The sequence below is a fragment of the Anabrus simplex genome, chromosome 1 (genome assembly GCF_040414725.1).
Source record: "Anabrus simplex isolate iqAnaSimp1 chromosome 1, ASM4041472v1, whole genome shotgun sequence".
Classification (NCBI taxonomy): Eukaryota; Metazoa; Arthropoda; class Insecta; order Orthoptera; family Tettigoniidae; genus Anabrus; species Anabrus simplex.
This window is the reverse complement of record NC_090265.1, coordinates 1,517,644,180-1,517,664,298: the sequence shown is the minus strand read 5'-3', so window position 1 is coordinate 1,517,664,298 and position 20,119 is coordinate 1,517,644,180. Positions and strand designations below refer to the sequence as shown.

The 20,119-nt window shown below is 38.6% G+C and overlaps 1 protein-coding gene across 1 annotated transcript in view; it reads left to right on the top strand.

The window, feature by feature from the left end:
* Positions 1-19,660, top strand: part of dsx-c73A (doublesex cognate 73A) — a 238,307-nt gene extending 218,647 nt beyond the window's left edge. Inside the window, exons 4-6 of the mRNA XM_067138011.2 lie at positions 2,377-2,527; positions 6,663-6,806; positions 19,282-19,660. Of these exons, the coding sequence (XP_066994112.1) occupies positions 2,377-2,527; positions 6,663-6,806; positions 19,282-19,352 (366 nt within the window). The 3' untranslated portion in view covers positions 19,353-19,660. The remainder of the gene's footprint in view (positions 1-2,376; positions 2,528-6,662; positions 6,807-19,281) is intronic.
* The last annotated feature ends 459 nt before the right edge of the window (positions 19,661-20,119 follow it).

Sequence of the window (20,119 nt, the reverse complement as noted above, 5' to 3'; positions counted from 1 at the left end):
CCCCGAGCCATCGGAATCAGCCAATGAAGATTAAAATTCCCAGCCCGGCCAGGAATCGAATTCGAGACCTCTTGGACCAGCACACTAACCATTTAATCATGGAGCCGGATTCATTCTCCGTTAATATTAGCCCTATTGAAAACTTGCAGACTACACAAGTAGTAGAAAAAATATACTCCAAAATTTTGTCTCATTATATTTTTTGAAGAAATAGAAGACCCAATTTTGAGGTCAGAATCCGACGGAGCTTTGAGAGACCCAAATAGGAACAAGGCACCTAAAATAAGTAGCAATCCAGAAAGGAGTGAGACAAGGCTGCAGTTTGTCCTCTCTCCTTTTCAATGTTTACATAGTCCGCCCCCGTAGCGTAATGGTTAGGGTTATTAGCTGTCGTCCTCGGCAGTCCAGGTTCGATTCCCGGTACTGCCAGAAATTTAAGAATGACAGGAGAGCTGGTATGTGATTGAAATGGTACATGCAGCTCACCTCCAATGGGGATGCGCCAGAAAAGAGCTGCACCACCTCGGGATTAGAGCACGAGATCACTTTAATGTTTACATAGAACAAGCGATAAAGGAAATCAAAGATGAATTTGGAAAGGATATCACAATCCAAGGAGAGGAAATAAAAACCCTGAGATTTGCCGATGATATTGTTATTTTACCTGAGGCTGCAGAAGATCTGCAGAAGATCTTCAGAAATTGCTGAATGGTATGGACAGAATCTTGGAGAAGGAGTACAAGATGAAAATAAAAGTAATGGGGTGTAATTGAACTTAGCCAGGTGATGCAGGAAATATTAGATTAGGAAATTAAGTCTTGAAGTAAGCAGATGGATACTGTTACCTGGGTAGTAAAATAACTAACGATGGCAGAAGTAAGGAGGACATAAAATGCAGACAAGCTCAAGCAAGGAACGCCTGTCTTTATAAAAGAAGTTTGCTTACTTCGAAGACCGATATAAGAATTAGATGTATTTGTTGAAGACTTTCGTCTGGAGTATGGCCTTGTATGGAAGTGATACATGGGCGATAACTAACTCAGAAAGAAAGAGATTAGAATCTTTTGAAATGTGATGTTACAGAAGAATGCTGAAGGAAAGATGGGTAGATCGAATCACGAATGAAGAGATAATTGGTGAGACGAGATCGATTTGGCTAAATTTGACGAGCAGAAGAAATAGTATGATAGAACACACCTTAAAGACATCCAGGACTTGTTCAGTTAGTTTTTGAGGGAAGTGTAAACGGTAAAAACGGTAGGAGTAGACGAAGGTATGAATATGACAACCGGATTACAGCAGATGTAGGATGTAGTAGTTAAGTATAAACTGAAAGGTTAGCAGGTGGCATGGAGAGCTGCATCAAACTAGTCCATGGACTGATGACTCAAACACCACCAACAACAATAATAACAACATCTTTTGTATAACAAATTATAACACAGCCGATTTACGATTTTATTTACTGACATCGCGTATATAGCACAAATGTGAACTATTACATTTTTCATTTTCTAGGTTATAAAAATATGTTTAAAAATACCGCGCAGGAACGCACGGAGGTAGAAGATGATTCCTGAACATCTGACAGAATGAAATGATGGTGAAGATGTATGAACAGAGAGAATTGGAGAGTATGAGTCGCTGTTTTAGATTGAACCGTATTGTTCGACGTGTGATTTTGTGATTATTTTACCCCTATTTCGGTGCTAATTTTATAACGATTTGAAATATGGAGGTTTTCGGTACATATTTCGTGGAAATATCATTTAGAATATAACACTCAAACTTATATTATGTTTATAAAACAATGCATGCGTTGAAACACAATTACTAATTTTTATGACAAATAAAGGTATATAACTTTACCCATACAGAAAAAGTACTGAAAAATACCTGTCAATCCACAAAACGAAAATAAGTAAATATCTGAACCCAAACTGCAAATCATGGTGTATTATTCAAGACCTTTACCTGAATTTATACAGCAATTCCCATGCTTTCCAGACCGTTATAACACTATATACAGCCTTTTTATATGCGACTTGTCTCTTGACGTCAACATTACGAAGCGAAGTATCGATAGATGAACAGGTTTGGTGAGCTGACATTAGTAGTTTAAATTCGGTCAGGTTAACATAACGTTTGGTCATGTTAGGTTTAATTTTGGTTGGTTACACATCTGCTCACATTTGTTAACGATAAAAAGTATTGACATTTTAGGTTATCTTCACTGCCTACGTTCACACAAATTTTTCACTACTTTCTCGTCACCATGACACAGAATACAATGAGAGAAATTAAGAGGAGGTTTTATGAATTAATTTTCAGTATTTTCTCTCGAAACCATGCCAGTGATCCTCACTTTTATTGCAGGCTCTGACGCTAGTGAAGACGTGCGAACCAGTTGCTGACATGAGAGTGTGTAGAGCGCCTAGAGACTGGTCACTTCTAGCACTGCAGAACATCCGCACCGGGAAATCACACTACCTAGTCATCTGTCGCTGCCCAGGAACCAGTATTCTTGGTAAGTATATTAATAAGGAAACTTCAATGTGAAACACTTATCTTCGATCCTTATTTTCAGGAGTTTATATTTTGCTGCCAAATAAGTGCAAAACACCGCAGTTCTGGAGTGTCCAGAAAGAAAGTACTGTAGTTGAACTTTTTTTAACATCAGGGAACGAAGTTGTGGGAGAGGTTGCCTCCAATCAGAAAAAGCCGGAAGTCAGCGTTGAGAGTAAATTAAATTATGTTATCCAGAAGCTAAGGTAATGACGAAACAAATCATACAGTTATTCAGCTACTTTGTCTAAACCGGGAGATAGTAGGTTCGAATCCCACTATCGGCAGCCCTGAAAATGGTTTTCCGTGGTTTCCCATTTTCACACCAGGCAAATGCTGGGGCTGTGCCTTAATTAAGGCCACGGCCGCTTCCTTCCAACTCCTAGGCCTTCCCTGTCCTATCGTCGCTATAAGACCTATCTGTGTCGGTGCGACGCAAAAAAAAAAAAAAAAAAAACTTTGTCTAAACCAAAGTATCTCAAAGTTTAGAAGACCTAGAAGCCTGCAAATTTGCATACAGGTAGTCCCTAACTGTACGTGCGCTGGAATACTTGGTGATCGAAAGTTCCCACTGGGATTTTATAAAAAGGTGGGGGATGAGGAGATTTATGAAAGACATACTTTGTAGTGACTCCATTTTAAGATAACCTAGATGGACAGTTAGGAATCAATAATTCACTAACGGGATGGATTAGGAAAGGGTGTTCTAAAAATGAGCAAAAATCCCCCGAGACTAGAAGACCTACGAAAATGTAAGTTTGCATGCAGGTAGTCCCTAACATGTAAGAAGAATGCTTGGTGACCGAAAATTCCCGCGGGGATGCCAACAAAGGGGGGTTTCCGAGGGAAAAAGTTTGAAAATGCAAAGGAAATCCTAATCGTTATCACACTAATTTACTAGTTTACGATAATATTCCCCTTCATTCTGGCTTTTTTAATACCATCGATAAAGAGCAAGGGCAATCTTTCTATAACGTGGGTCTTTTCACCTCGAAGAGCCGTTATTTCCAAATGGACAGCTACAGATCGCGCTAATCAGGAAAAGGTCAAAGAAAATATACACAATAATACAATTTTTCAAAGCAGTGAAGATCAACACCACTTATTATAAAATAAACAAGTACTGACAAAACTACTGTTTATACAGAAATATTTCACTGAAGTGCAGATTCTGCATTGCAATCGAGTTAATATTTCCTGTAAATATTCTTGAAATGAAAACCGCCTTCTTGAGATCAAGAGCAGCGAAAATGACCCCCCTTTTCTGTTACCGTCCAACAAAGACCAATTGGATAAAATTGATCTAAAGAATAATTAAATTTAAGTAATTTGTATTAGTTAATTGACTGTGTTTAATAAACATGCTCAAGATAAACCGATAAGGCTCGATAAATTAAGGAACTTCTACCTGCTAGTGAAACAAATGGAACGCTTTCTAACTTATCCCTTGAACATAAATATTAGGCCTACAGTAAAATTAAAATTATTTTTACACACGTACTAACATTTTACAACTACAATTGATATCACCCAATTATTATTCTTCGTCTTTCTTGTTGGTATCTTAACGTCGCTTCGACAAGGGTTGACGGAAGGGATATCATGGGGAAGGAAGAAGCCATGTTCTTGACACATAAAACCATCTTCACGGCTGCTGATAGTGGGGTTCGAACTCACCCTCTCCCGAATGCAAGCTTACACCTACGCAGCCCGTAACATGCAGCCAACTCGCTCGAACTTCGAACTAGACACTGATTTCATTGGACGATACAAAATAAACTGAAAAACACAAAGAATTCATAAAAACTACTGCGTCAACCCCCTTATGAAATAATCTTACTAGCAAAGATTTCTGTACTGTCATTGTATCGAGATGGGGCACTCTCTCTCTCTCTCTCTCTCTCTCTCTCTGTATATATATATATATATTAAATGTATTTAAAAGAGGATTCTCCACAGGTCAACTTCAAAACTACACGTTAGTCGCATTTTACAACTGAAAAGTTTTCTGGAGGCATTTAAACAATTTAGTCATCGTATAAAATACAAGCAACTGTGAACCCGGCAATAAAGATGAAAAAATTACGTCGCAAAGCAAAGCGCTTTTCATTTTCTTATTGGACAGAAAAAAACAGAGAGTCGTAAATAAGTAACCTTTTCTAAATGGGACCAATGGCATGAAATGCAGCTTTAAAAATCCTACATTTTCCGCCTTTCCCTCTCTTGCATAACACTGATAAAAAAAAGACCATTGAAAGGAAGACGATAACAGTAATAGCAGCACCGGAATTCAGGAGTTTGAAGGAGGAAGATCTATTGCCTAAAACATCGCTTAGATTGAGTTACCGATAACTTCTTAAGAACCTGTAGGAAAGTGAAATCGTAATACTGCCCAGAGCACTGTGTTCTAGCGCCTGAACATTGCGACAACGCAATCTGCATTGTTGACGAGGGAGGCAGGTAGTCTAACCGTAATTTGTCACGCAGCAAAGAAACGCCCTGCCCTCGTTGTTGCAAATAAAATTAATGCAACTGACAATAATATAAACCTGATTTTATTACACAAGAACAAGAGGATATCACCGATCCACGTAAAGCTAATGTTGAAGTTAACCTCCAATGAGCTATACTGCAGCTCGGGGAGATGGATAAAACATATTTTAACACATCAGCAGATTGGGAAGAAACTGAGAAAAAAAAAAAAAAGATAATCGAATTAATTGTAACGCTCACATTTTTGGTCATTTTTACTTCTAATCGTTGCTTTTCACCAAAAGTGAATTTTATTCGTAATTTTCTTCTTGAAATAACATTGTAATCGTTACATTTTAGTAATCGTTACATTCTAGGAATGGATACACATTGCATCGAGTGTGTGGCAAATTTGGAGCCCTAGCACTCACAAAAGGTAACGGCTAAGGGTATAAAACCAAGGAAACGACGCGCACTCGTTCATTTACTCGCAGCTTGTTGGCATTTACAATAGATAATCGTGGTCAAGAATAGAACCGGAATAAACACGTGACGAGGAAGGGGTTAAGGAATTTACATTCTCCTATTTGAATAAGTATTTTGAATAAGTTAGCCTTGAAAATAATGAAAACACTAAGGTGACATGCAAGCGATCATTTTGAAGGTTTGTTCAGTCTCTTTTAGTGATGATAATATCTCTATTCTTAAAAACACAAGATGAAATAACGCCTTTTTCATTGTAAACTTCAGTATCATTGCAGTGATTTCCTAGTCTCACGTCCTGTGAAGTAACTTTAATTATACCTAGGTATTTTTACTGATTATTTGTTGAACACATAATTAGTAAATGTAATTAAGTAAAATATTTCTCAGGTAAATGTAATTAAGCCCAATTACTTCTTTTTGTACTTTTCCCATCGCTGTTTATCAGTAAAGCACGTTCCGTACACAAGATCCATGAATGATGAAAACAATTAAGCAAGGACATGATATTTAAAAATGGGTCGAATTCGAATTTGTCGAAGTCTCACAGAATACTGTTATGTAGCGTCATGGTGTGTGTACGTTTCCAGCAAAATTTCATTCATCTAACAAGCATAGATACTAGCCTTTTTCTAAATCTAGATCAAGAGAATATTCCACGCACCTCAAGAATAAGGTAAGAGAACATATTCTGTCACTGCCCCGCACAGTCCTACTTGGAGAGACCCAATCAACAGTCATCAGCTTAGCACATTCTTAAATCAAATAAGTGAAATCAGTGAATCATGTGCATTCACACAGCTCTAGCCGAGCCTGTCACTGCTTCTAGCGATTTCCCCCAAACTATTATCTTTCCTTCCATTATCTTCTTCTGGTGAATTTGGACTCCAACATAAGGTATTATGGTAGGTACGTGAGGCCTGGAGAGTCGTTTCATATCCTAGTTTTCAATTTCATTCTTGGAGGGCTCGGAACTTCCGTGTTCACTCACGTTCCTGGTAACCTCACCAACCGCATAAACTTAATCAACAACGAAACATGAGGAGATAGGTCAATATCGGTATAGATTTTTCATAGAAAATGAACAAATGCTATACAAAGGTCTGCATGCGAGTGTTAAAAAATGTACTATGATGTTACAGAAGGTCCTACGCCTCACGACCAGCCCACGTACGCTAGCGTTCCAGGGATCCGGGTGTTCGGCATGACGTGTGTCCAGAGTCCTGCCAGCTACACCAACACAAATCGCCGAGGAAGACCACTGCGGATCGCCCGCTCTGCCTCACGTAAGTGGTGATTGCATCTCAACTCAGGTGACCACGGCGGGATATTGAGGGATTCATTTCATTCTAAGGGAAAGAAACTTACTTTGTTTATGTTGTTGAGTCATCAGTCCATAGACTGGTTTGATGCAGCTCTTCGTAACACCCTATCCTACATAACCCTATTCTACATAACTACTACATCCTCCATCTCCTCTAATCTGCTTGTCATATTCGGACCTTGGTCTACCCCTACCGTTCTTACCACCTACACTTCCCTCAAAACTCATCTGTACAAGTCCTGGATGTCTTAATATGTGTCCTATCACTCTCTCTCTCTTTCTGGTAAAATTCAGCCAAATCGATGTCCTCTCACCAATTCGATTCAGTATCCCTTCATCTTTGTTTATATTGTAGTAATATTACTGCAGTATCTGCTATTTCGTTCCCCACCGTGTCCCTCAATTTACTGTACTCAGATCTATTTAAAAACCTTTTCTTTTTCTTCTTGGTATTTTCCCAATATATTGGGATCGGTAATTGTATAGGCCTGGCCCAGTTTTTTGGCCGTATACCCTTCCTGACGCGAGCAAAGTGCTGAAGGATGTATGCACTATTGGTGTTTCTGCGGTGGCTGGTAGTGTGCTGTTGTTTTGAATGGCGATGGAGATGTGCATTACGACGGACACAAACACGGAACGATGAAGCAACCCAGTCTCATTTTGCTTTTGGCCGGGGGTTTAAGGCCACATTCCCTTCCGGATGCCATGTGATTTTTGAAATGAAAATCTCGACCAAGGACAAACCGTGATTCAAGTCTCAGCTTTCTAATGGGAAATCTGTGACTAGGCCACTAAGCTAATCACCAACCCCACTCTCCAGGCTACCATTTGGGAATGTTATTAAATATTTGCATTGGTCATCGCAATTAACCATTTATTTTAAATATAATGAAAATTCTCACTGTGTTATAAATTACGACTGCATATTTCATCTGAAGGAAAACTAATGTAATTTGTAGTAAATGTAGTAAATAATGAATCTTTATAGGAGGAGTATATAAAGAAAACATTCGATGATCCTTTGGCATACCTTCGCAGTCCAGCAGTTAAGTCACGCTACAGGATAGGACTGGACAAGTGTCAGGTTCAGGGTCGGAGTGAGTTTCGAATACTGGCTATTACCCTAGTGCAGTTTTATACAGAGTTTTCACACACGATACGGAAAATGTAGAATAATATATTTCTCAAATCATAAATTCCAATTCTTGGGTCAAAATATTGTAGTATGCAACAGTAACTCAGATTCCCCTTTATCTAATAACAAAGGCTGCCAGACAGTCCCTATAATGTATTTACCAGTATTAAATAAATAATAATGTTGTTTATTTTACGTCCCGCTAACCACACATGGTTTTCGGAGACACCAAGGTGCCGGAATTTTGTCCCGAGGAGTTCTTTTCCGTGCCAGTAAATCTACCGCTACGAAGCAGACGTATTTGAACACCTTTAAATACCACCGTACCGAACCAGGATAGAATCTACCAGGTTGCGTTCAAAAGGTCAGCGCTCTATCGTCTGAGCTGCTCAGACTGATACTACATAAATAACTGGAACTGATAACCAATGATCTTACAAAACCACAAAATGTATCAACATTTCCACACCGAAAATAAATTACAAGATATCTCGATATGAGATCTGAGAAACACGTCGCCCATATTATCTAAGTAATTGTCCTCTCCAGTCGTTCTGAATTAATCTACGCGTTGTATCCCACCAATTGTTGGCCTTGTGATATGAACAAGAATTCACACGTAAGTATGAGGAGTTTCATTTTAAAGAGATATATTTGTGTTCTCATACCGTTCTTGGCAACCACGTAACACTTAATTTCAGCATTAAAATCGGCTAACATACATTTTGGTTAGGGCTCAAATAATTCTGTATCAGGGTAATGTTTACACCACGTAACATCTACAGAACTAGAACTGACTTAAAGACCACGTCACAATTTCAGAACCACGGAACCCCCTCACCAACACAGAAAATCACTGATGAACAGCTGTGACAGCACTCAGTCACGTCAGATGAGCACCAGATGCAGCACTCAAATGATAAGATCGCGTGTTAAAATGCGCTATTAGACGCTGACTAGGCGTTCCTGAACCGAAAAGAAAACAAGATGTTAGAAACAATGGTAAATGACTCCCACGCTATTAGACAGTTTAATGGCATCTGCAAGGCAATTATGATGGTGATATATCCAGTGTAAATTAATGAAATTCGCCATTATCAGTATATATGTAAAAAGGTCCCTGCGCTCTCATGATCCGTTCCTTTCAAGTGACTGTATGGAAGGAAATGAAAATAAAACGGCAATAGCCATGGGACCTCCCGTTTCACGTGTGACCCGAACCACAGGACGTGAGTATTTAATAAATCCCCCATGCACTGAACACGACTCCACCCTTGGCCACCTTGGTGAGAAGTCAGCGACGATGTAAATCTGCTATCATGACCTTAAATAACTACAGATGCTAGAATGTCGTCCCACAGGAGATATGTAATGTGCCGGGAGTCAACAATACGGGTTTTTCGCATTTACTCACAAATTCCACCAACCACTATCGGGATCGAACCCTGTACCTTGAGAATACAGCGCCAACGGTTAACCAACCACGCTATTGAAGTCGGCAATGAAATAACAATTATACCATTCCGGAAAGAAAATATAAAATTTGATTAACGCATTAAATGATATATCACAAAATTGGTTTTCCATCTGATGTGTATGTTTGTTTGCTCTTTAGTCCCGTTTCCTGATACGGAGTCGGGAATGAGGGGAGATGAAATAATAAGGCATGTTTTTATGGTCGGATGTACTTTCTGTCGCTAACTCGGTTGAAAAGCTAACGAAGATGAATGAATGATGGTGAATGAAACAGGGTAAGGAAGTGAAAGGAATCGGCTATTCTGTGGGAAGGAACCGTCCGGAAATTTGCCTGAAGTAAAAATGGAAATCCACAGGACACCATTTTCAGGACAGCCGACGGTCGGTTTCGAACCCATTCATCTCCCGAATACACAGCTTGGCTCCATAGCTGTAGCGTGGTAACAGGGGTGAACACGCGCGGCCACTCTGCTCGGCTTTCATATGATTTGAAAATCCAAAATAAGAATTAGTGACTACTGAAAACCAATGTTCCACGTCACACAACACACATGGGGATGTGATATCAACAGATCTCTCAAGTTTAGGAATACCGGGAGATTTGGTCGTGCGGTTAGAGGCACGCGGCTGTGAGCTTGCATCCGGGAGACAGTGGGTTCGAATCCCACTGTCAGCAGCCCTGAAGATGGTTTTCCGTGGTTTCCCATTTTCACAGCAGGCAAATGCTGAGGCTGCGCCTTAATTAAGGCCACGGCCACTTCCTTCCAACTCCTAGGCCTTTCCTATCCCATCGTCGCCATAAGACCTATCTGTGTCGGTGCGACGTAAAGCCAATAGTAAAAAAACAAGTTTGGAAATTGTTTAGAATACTTTTTTGATGTCTTGCTAGTTTAGTTGGGACATTTGGAGAATTTGGGAAATGTACAATGATTCATCGGCTGAATTTATAGCAATTTATGTATGCAATTTTCAATATATAATTATGTTTTAGTAACCTATAGGATGCTTTACTGGATACATACTGAACCATTTAAATTAAATATTTCATATTTCCCTTCCTCTTTAAGGTTTTAGAACACATTGCACACTGTACCCATAATAATCTACTGGAAAACTATCTGCTGATAGCTATGTGGCATTGTCACTGGCTTCTCACCAAAGCAGCTGTGATACAAATTTCTCAGCTGTTTTAGGATGTTAATGTTATGACGCTGAGCATTTTGATCTAGCATATCTTCTATGTGCTTACTGTAACTGCGGGCCAGCTAATATTATGAAAAAATTAGAGAAACTGTTACATGGATAACCACAAATATCCGAGTGAAAATTCTAAAGAAGATAATACACACTTATTCTTACGGGTGCTGAGAACTGTTCAGACAAACAATGACATACAAAGTGTATAATGTTTGAACTTAATGAATTGTTTAATGCCTGTTCAGGAGCAAGCAATACATTCTATTCCATATAGGTACACTATCTGATTTGTTAGTTTTGTGTTGTATGAGACTACAGGTTTATTATGATAACTGACAGACGTACAAACTAAATCTCAAGGCAATATTAGGCTGTCAGATTTTAAAAATGAGTCAATGATAAGGTACTTTGAACTTAATCCACTTGGTCGTAGTACACTATAGTATAAGAGCAGACCTTCATAGCATATCATACTCGTAACTAACTGACAAGAGGGCATGACAGCTATGTGGCATTGTCACTGGCTTCTAACCAAAGCAGCTGTGATACAAATCCCGGCCAATGCATGTATTTTAAAATGAAAAGTCTTATCCCTGAGGTTCAGATTCCACATAAAAGTGTACCGTAGGTCCCGCGGCTATCGTCACAAGATCAACAGTCATGTAAAACTAGAAGATTGCTTGCTTGACTTACTTCACTAATTATGTACTGAATGCAATAGTCCCTCTCCACAGGAGTTCTAGTTTGAGCCACTTTTGGCACGTCTTACTTTTATGCTTAAATGCCATGATTCTGCCATGTCTCTATGAGTGTAAAACTTCAGTAAATGTTATATTATTTTGTTCTAAGATTTCTAATATTACATGTAAGTTTTCCAAAGTGGGTATCTTGGAATCCAGGGGCACAGTGTTGTAATGTCAAGGGTGCTGCAGAGTCGGTGTCAAATTTGCGGCAGAACTGATTGTAAGCTTCCTTGACTCTCGTAGTATCAATAATAAACTGATTTAACTACATGCAATCATTTTCAACCAATACGTAGGCCACTTATTTTCCTCCAGTTGTGTTGTTTCTTAAATGTATGTGGTTTTGTTAATGTGAGGAAAGCAGCAAAAACGGAGAAATTCGGATCAGAAAACGACTTTTGGTCAATTATGAAGAGAATAAAAATGGAAATGCAGAGCAACAATTAAATGACATGTCCAAATTGTCAGCTTGCTTCGTATCACAATTCAACATAAAAAACTCGAAAGTGCGGCTGTATAAGGATTCATATTCAAAAATGGATTTCACATGGCATGGTGATGAGAGAATTCCTGTTTCACAGGGTTTAAATTGTAAAAAGAAGAAACAACTTTTTAAGGCTTCATAATGTTCAATGTCCCACTAACTACGTTTTAAGGTTTGTGTGGTGCCAAGTTAATTATTGTGCCACAGATATACTGAGATGGCTCGCAAGAAAGAATCGTGGACTTTTTCCCCCTAGTTATTTGATTTATGTCGTACCAACTCAGATGGGTCTTATGGCCGTAGTAGGATAACATAGGGGTAAGAATGGGAAGGAAGCGACCATGGCCTTAATTAAGGTGTGAAAATGGGAAACTACGGAAAAACCTCTTCAGGGCTACCAACGGTGGGGTTCGAACCCACTACCTCCCAAGTGCAAGATCGCAACTACGTGACCCGAACAGCGTAGTCAACTCGCTTGGTCAAGTGTGGACTATTTCAGAGAAATTCTAAGACTAGTTCGTTTGTTAAATGGTTCAAGACCTCTGATAGAGCTCAAGAATCTAATATTCTGGGCGATATAATAGTAAAAATATGGCACCGCACAAAGCCATCATTCCAGCATGCAATAGTGAAAATCATGTTCGGTCGTCAGTATGAGCATCACAAAGAGACTTCCCTTTAATGAATTGGAACATGTATTCGGAATACGTCTGGAAATATTGAAAATAATGTTAGAACTCGGACTGGCGAATCAAATGCGATGTTTGTAAATCAACTGGATGAATCCACCTATATTAGTGGGCTTCCAGAACTCGTCTGTTTTATTTGTTCCACTGAAGAAGACAAAACTGTTGAACAGTATCTCTGCTGTGAACAAATGCCCTGTACCACTAAAGGAAATACAATTCTGAAGCATTGAATAAGTACATGAAGGCAGTACATTTGTCGTAGGATAATAGCGTCGAATGTGCACAGATCGTGTTCCATCAAGAGAAGGATCAATAAAAGGATTCATCTCACTACAGAATAACACACAAATCATAACACACTGCTCTCTCCATTCTCGGTGGAAAAACTACTGGAGAAGTTTTAAAGTCAGTTTTTACTAGGTTGTTCAGATGATATATTGTATTAAAATTAGGCCTCTAAAATCGTGCATATTTATTCAGATATGAGACCAATTAGGAACTACGGTGGTTATCTAGAGGACGAGCGCTCAGTCGTGTGTATGAATTCGAGCAGTGGCGTATGCTGGGATCAAGACGTGGGCTACCACTAGACTTTGATTACCCCTTTTCGATAGTTGGTTTAGTGAACGTCAAGCCTTAACCGTTTTGAGTTGCAGGCAATAGCCACCTGAGTAGCCTGCTGTTTTGTCAAGACTGTTTCACAAGCTGCTACTCTGGCTTCTGCCTCTGCCACTGCCAACACTCAACACCTGATCAATGGAAGTGGTACCCTAGGCTTTAGCAAATTAAAGTCCAGCTTTGTGGCTAAATGGATAGAATGCTTGTCTTTGGTCCGATGGGCCCGGTTCAATTCTTGGAATCAACCTCCTCGCATGGGCGCCCATATGAGAGTTTCTAGAGGGGGGCCCAGACCTGGGGGTACGTAGTAATTTTATTATTTTGGAAGATAAATGGCGATTTCTATTCTGCGGTAGAATAACCCACGGTATCCCCTGCCTGTTGGTGGGGGACGGTACTACCGCTTTTGCGTAATACTGACTTTTAAGTCATTTTCTTGAAACGAAAACACGTGAATACACTAGATTTTTGCCTTTCCCTGAGAGCTAGATGGGGGGGGGGGGGCGCGGCCCCACCTTGCCCCCGGGTATGGGCGCCCTTGCCTCCTCGTACTCTTAATTCCTCTGGCTTGGGGACTGAGTGTTTATGAAGTCTTCGCCATTCATTTCATCCTCATTAGGTCACCACCAAGCCTATCCAGAGGCTAAGAATTATTATTATTATTATTATTATTATTATTATTATTATTGATTTTATAAGGTTATTATCAAATTAAAATATAAATTTTATAGCATTACCAGCGATCGTATCCGTCGTCCACTGGTTTATTAGCTTCCTCGGTAGATCAGCGGTGGTGTCCGATCTATGATCACGAGTTCGATTTCAAACAACAAAACAGAGCACAAAATCTGAACGATTGCACTTCATTTTAGCAGATCTACCTATAAAAAGAAAACTATATTACTCCTATAATAGCAGTCCTGCAGTGTCTTCCTACAAGAATGTCGAAGTAGACGGACGTAAAATACCAACACTCTTGAGGTCAGGAAGTATATATAATGAGGAACGCATGGTGTTTTGGAATCGAACGCGTGATCATGGGTTGGAGACCGCCACTCATCTACCGAGGAAGGTGGTGACCTAATGAGGATGAAATGAATGGTGAAGACGCCATAAACACCCAGTCCCCAAGCCAGAGTAATTAATAATATTACTGGCTTTACGTCCCACAAACTACTTTTACGGTTTTCGAAGATGCCGAGGTGCTGGAATTTAGTCCCGCAGGAGTTCATTTACGTAAATCTACTAACACTGTCTGAGCCACTCAGCCCGGCGCCAGGTGAATTAAGTGTACGAGGAGGTTGATTCCGAGGAAGATGTGGGGTAAACTTACCATTTTAACCCTTTAGCACATAGCGTCCGAAAAATCGGACGTCTTAAAAATGAGAAAAGGTACGATCTTTATGCATGGTTTTAAGTCCACAGTACTTTCTTTCACTTCAGAAAGGCTGTAGCTAACAGGAAACAAGAATACATTATTCTCAATTCTTAGCGTTCATTGTTGAATCACATTGTAGCCAGGATGGTGGCAGGACAAAAATAACTTTATGCACTAATGGGTTTTAAACTATCAGCAATTTATCTGCAAACTTCAGTTCCGAGAATGGTTTATCCAGTAATTATTGTATCAGACAAGGTTCAGCCATTATACAAATAGTAACCGTACACGGCCAGTCACGTTATACACTGTACCGTCAAATAAACTAAAATTGTTCTGAGAACAATAATACTACTAAAATACACAAATAATTTTCTCAACCATAAACAATCAGTAAGAGGTGCCTTACACATGCAACAATGAACACATGACAATGTAGTACATGGGTCAATCGTGTCAGTTCGGAGTCTTCAGGAGAACTTCGAGTCTTTAAGCTCCTTCTACCTCGTTAGCAGTGGCGCATTGATCAACGAGCTAGAAATTGACGGAGCGAAGCTTTGCACACCTACACCCTCGGTCCCCGCACCTATCGGACATTAAGCAGCAAGCCGCGCGAGGTGAGTCGAGTGGAGAGGAACGCAGTGTCTAGGTTGCAAAATCAGTCTCCGATGCCTTGCACTCAGAAATACGAGCAACGTTTTTCCTCATAGCTTTCAAGTTTTGTAAATGGAACAAGGTGTCAGATGGTTACATAATAACGTGCTTTAGATTTCCATCGGTCTTATTTCACGTTTGAGCTTCACCAACAGTCTTTGTAGCCTCCAGTACACCACTGAACTCGAGGATACTATGTTGGAATTATATGAGAAAGGAAAAAAAAAGCATAATTGGCAGATGAACTAAAGACGCCTATTACAGATATATTTGCATTTTTCAACAAAAACTGCTAGTCCACACGATCACAATTAAAATCTTCGGACAGCTACAGACAAAATTGCAGCTTTAAGATATACAATAAACAAAATATAGTCATGGAAAGTGAACGATAACAATTTTGAAATGTTTGAAAAAAAAAAGTCAAAATGTCCAATGAGAAACAATATAAAATCGTTGATTTGTGATCACTTACTACAGTTGACACAAACTGAAAGGGCATTTTCCACAATTAATTAACGTGAACGAATATGACTGGATAAGAAATCCTTTTGCTACCTCCAACACTTGCGAACTTCAACTTATTGAAGAGGAGGAGTTAGCAGACTTGAATACAACTTTTCAACTGAAATTCTAGGAATCACAGGTAAACAACTGCTGGATACCTATTCAATATGATTTTACTCAACTAAGTAAACATGTTCTTATTACATATTACCTATCCGCCCCGGATTCGCTCGGGAGCAATTATGATTTTAAGGCGAAAGGCTACTATTAACCAAGAACACTAGTCGTTTTCCCGCCGGAAGTAAACACGAAAATATTTCCTTTTGATGTAACACGCGAAAGGGACACGTAAAGCTGAACGTGAGAAAAACATTCGTCAATGAGATAAACTCCAGCCACGCGAGTGTATAACCCTATGCTTTGTTTATTGTCATGCCAAGGCAGACTCTCACCGGAAACTGGACTATGTATCTTGAACGGTTTAGCCAGCGTAAGCTAAGAAGTCGCACGGACGACCGCTTTTCCGTCGACTTGCTTCACGTAAATAGTTACATTTCCGTATTTCAGAATGGAGATTGCGCGGAAAAATGAAATCGACAATCACAGTACAGATCAAAATTACATGCTCTAAATTAAATTTTAATCTACGTTAGTTACTTGAGGTGAATAAATAACTTGTCAGTGGAGGACAATATTGTGAACACGTAATAATAATAATAATAATAATAATAATAATAATAATAATAATAATAATAATAATAATAATAATAATAATAATAATAATAATAATTTCGCGTGGCTATTCATAGCCTGGTGCAGACCCTCTAAAGAGGGTGCGTGTTTCTGTAGTAGAGGATAGTGTTGTGTGTGAGTTATTGCAGACAGTACAAACACCCAGTCCCCGAGCAAGGGTAAATAACCATTTAAGGGGAAGTCTTGAGTGAAATGCTGCGATTTTTCAGCAAAATATTGAATTTTCAATTTTAGCCTTACAAAATCCTCAAATTCTTTCTCTTTCAATCGTCATCACTTTTTTCCCTACGTCATTTTTAAGGCTCTAAAGGCAGGATTTAAAGGGTAGCGGTAGCGGTTCGGCGTATACAGAACAAGCCCAAGTCCCTACACGATTAATGGCCAAAGAAATCAGAAGGTTTCAAACGAACCATCAGAAAGAAACATTCAAATCTATTGATGAAGCTTTCAATCGCCATAAAACAAGATACTATTACAGGATATTTAAACAATACCAAACAAATTATACTCCCTCTACTCTTCCGATGAAGGATACGAACGGAAAGGTGGCCCATAATGATTATGACAATGCAATAATTTTGGCTGAATACTTCAATAGTGTTGAACCTGTTGAATTTGATCTGTAGCCCAGAAATAAAACACCTCTGGAAAAGATCATGCCACCGGTTTACGATGAAGTGCGTGCAGCTATTGATACACTTAAAAAAAAAAAAAAAAATTAAAGCGGCAGCGGGAGAGAATCAACTAGTAGCGGAACTTTGGAAGGATGCAAATATACAGACTATTCGGAATGTGCATAAACATCTCAATGACATATGGAATAACGAAAAATTGCCTGAAGAATGGAATGTTGCAATTATACACCCACTACACAAAAAAGGCGATAGATCAAATCCTAGTAATTATTGAGGAATTTTTTTGCTGGATATCACTCATAATATTTTATCTAAGATTTTATATTCCAGAATTCATGAACAACTTGATAGTGAATTTGGAAAATATCAGGGTGGTTTTCGTCCAGAACGAAGCTGTCCAGATCAAATTATCAGTCTCAAATGGATTATAAAACACCAAAGGATTAGGAGGAAACAATTGTTGAAGCTTTTGTTCATTTTCAAAAAACTTATGATGGTTTCCATCGTGGATCATTATTGCATATCCTTACTGAATTTGGTTTACATCGGAAACTTGTTAACCTTATTGCGGTCACTCTTAGAACTACAAAATCTAGAGTTAGGTTAAGAAATGAAATCTCTGAGCCATTTAAAATTCATATTAGTCTTCGACAAGGAGATGGATTATCCCCGTTATTGTTTAATTGTGTGCTGGAAAAAAAAATGCGTGAATGGAATAAGGTATGTCCACCGACTGTTAAGATTGGAAGAAATATTCGACTAAATTGTCTCGCATTTGCTGATAATCTAGCATTATTAGCAAATAGTATTGAAGAAGCTAAATTTCAAGTACAGGAACTGGACCGATTAGCAGCGAAGGTTGGGTTGAACATTTCTTTTGAGATAACAGAAATGATGCCATCTTTTCAAGTTGACACTTAAATTTATTATGTAAAATAATACTAAGAAAATAAAGATTGTAGACAAATATACATATATTGGTGAGCTTATAACTTGGAATGCTAACGAAAACGCATCTATAGACAGTAGAACTCAAAAATTGAGACGAGCACAACCTGGCCGAGTTACAAAAAACAGCCTCTGTCGATTAATGCTAAATTTCGACATTATTACTCCGTCATTAAGCCAGAAGCAACATATGCAAGTGAAACATTATTTAAACTGAATACCCAATCAACAACAGACAAAATGCAGAAAGTTGATAGGAGACTTCTTCGGACAATTATTAATAAAAAAAAACACCAGCTTGATGGCCAGCGGAGACTTTTGTCAAATTCAGTATTTTACAAGGAAAGTGAATCGATCGTTGACACGATGCGAAAACGGAGGATTGCATTCTTTGGATACATATACCGCTTACCAAATACTAGACTCCTGAAACAACTTTCTGGTTTATTTTGGAATAATAAAACAAAAGACACTTGGTTTAAAGAAATATAGATGGATTTAAATGAATTGAAAATTTCTAAAGACCAAATTGAAAATAGAGAAGATAAACGGATTCTAAATAACAAGTACACAAGATTATCACTAAAAACATTGCAGCATAAGCAGTATGTTATACCTGCAGAAGAACGTGCTGCAAGACACTTATTCTTTGAAGACTTTGTTGTATAAGGTTTGATTTTAGTGCTCCATTGTGGGAACGAACCGACCGACCGACCGACCGATAATAATCACTAATCAGTTACCATGTGTAGGCATCCTTATTTGACGTCATATAAACTGCCTGTGTGACAATTTCAATATTCTGCTTTATTTTACCAGATGGCAGAGTAAATCAAATTTCTGTTGGCTGAGTTTTAATTAATTTTGTCCGGTAAACACCAAAAGTGTCACCAGCTATCTTTTATATGCTGATATATGCCATGGAGTACTGAACGGACTATTTTCTTCCCTTCAAAAATATTGCTACTTCTGCCGGGTTTGAACCCCATGATCTTGAAATCCAGAGGCCGACACACTATCACTGATCCACAGAGGGAGCTAGATGTTACTATTTCATATTCCATATTTTATTTGATAGACTCTGTTCCTTCATGTATACTGTCATGTTTAAATCCTGTCATCATCTTGTATACATACTGCTTCTCTTGCATATTTTCCTGACAGTACAATGTTCTGAACAATATAAGAAATGTTTATACTAGATTTAAATTTAATTTCAGATCCAAAGCCACCCTTCCCTTGGGACAAGGTACAAGAGATGGTGAAAACTATTGACTGGGATGAAGAGTGAAGAATGGTATAACAACCCCCGACATGAAAGGCAGCATACTCTAGCGGAGGCTTGGACAGCGCTTGTAGGCCACAGCCAGTGTCTGAACAAGTGTAATTGTTTGACCAGCATGATGAAAAGCACAGATTCAACACTACCATGCAGCTGATAACTGTTACAAAGACAAAGCAGAAGATTAAAAAAAAAACCACAATTCGTCCACTTGAAAACATGGACTTATATGTTCAAGGTCGTCAGCTTTAACAATTAGGTCTTGGTAAATCCATTTTCACCTTTGGAAGTCCAAAGAAGGAATAATAATAGAATTAAATACGACTATTTTGAACATAATTCTTAGATTTGGTTTCAATATTTACATTATGCATTGAGAAATGCATGCGATGTAGAGCACCACTGGTATCCAAAGGAGTAACCAAAATACTATTATTTCTCCTATTGCTAAATAAAAACAATATCCACCACTATTACCACACAATCATTGTCATTGTTCACAACATTAATGGCAATTCATCAGTTCTGTTTAAAGCAGTAATATTATTTTCACTGAACTGCTGGCTTAATAATTTGCAGCCTTGGACACATTTCACTCGTCTACTTACACTACAATTATGAACTTCAGAAGTTGTTCTTAAGCATGTCTCATAAGTGAGGCGAAGCCCTGTTATTGAAAAGGAAATAATTCTAAATGAAGAGGCCTTGTATATTTTATTTCTGGCAATATTCTAGAACAGATCACTTAAAATCTGAATATAATAGATCATAATCAA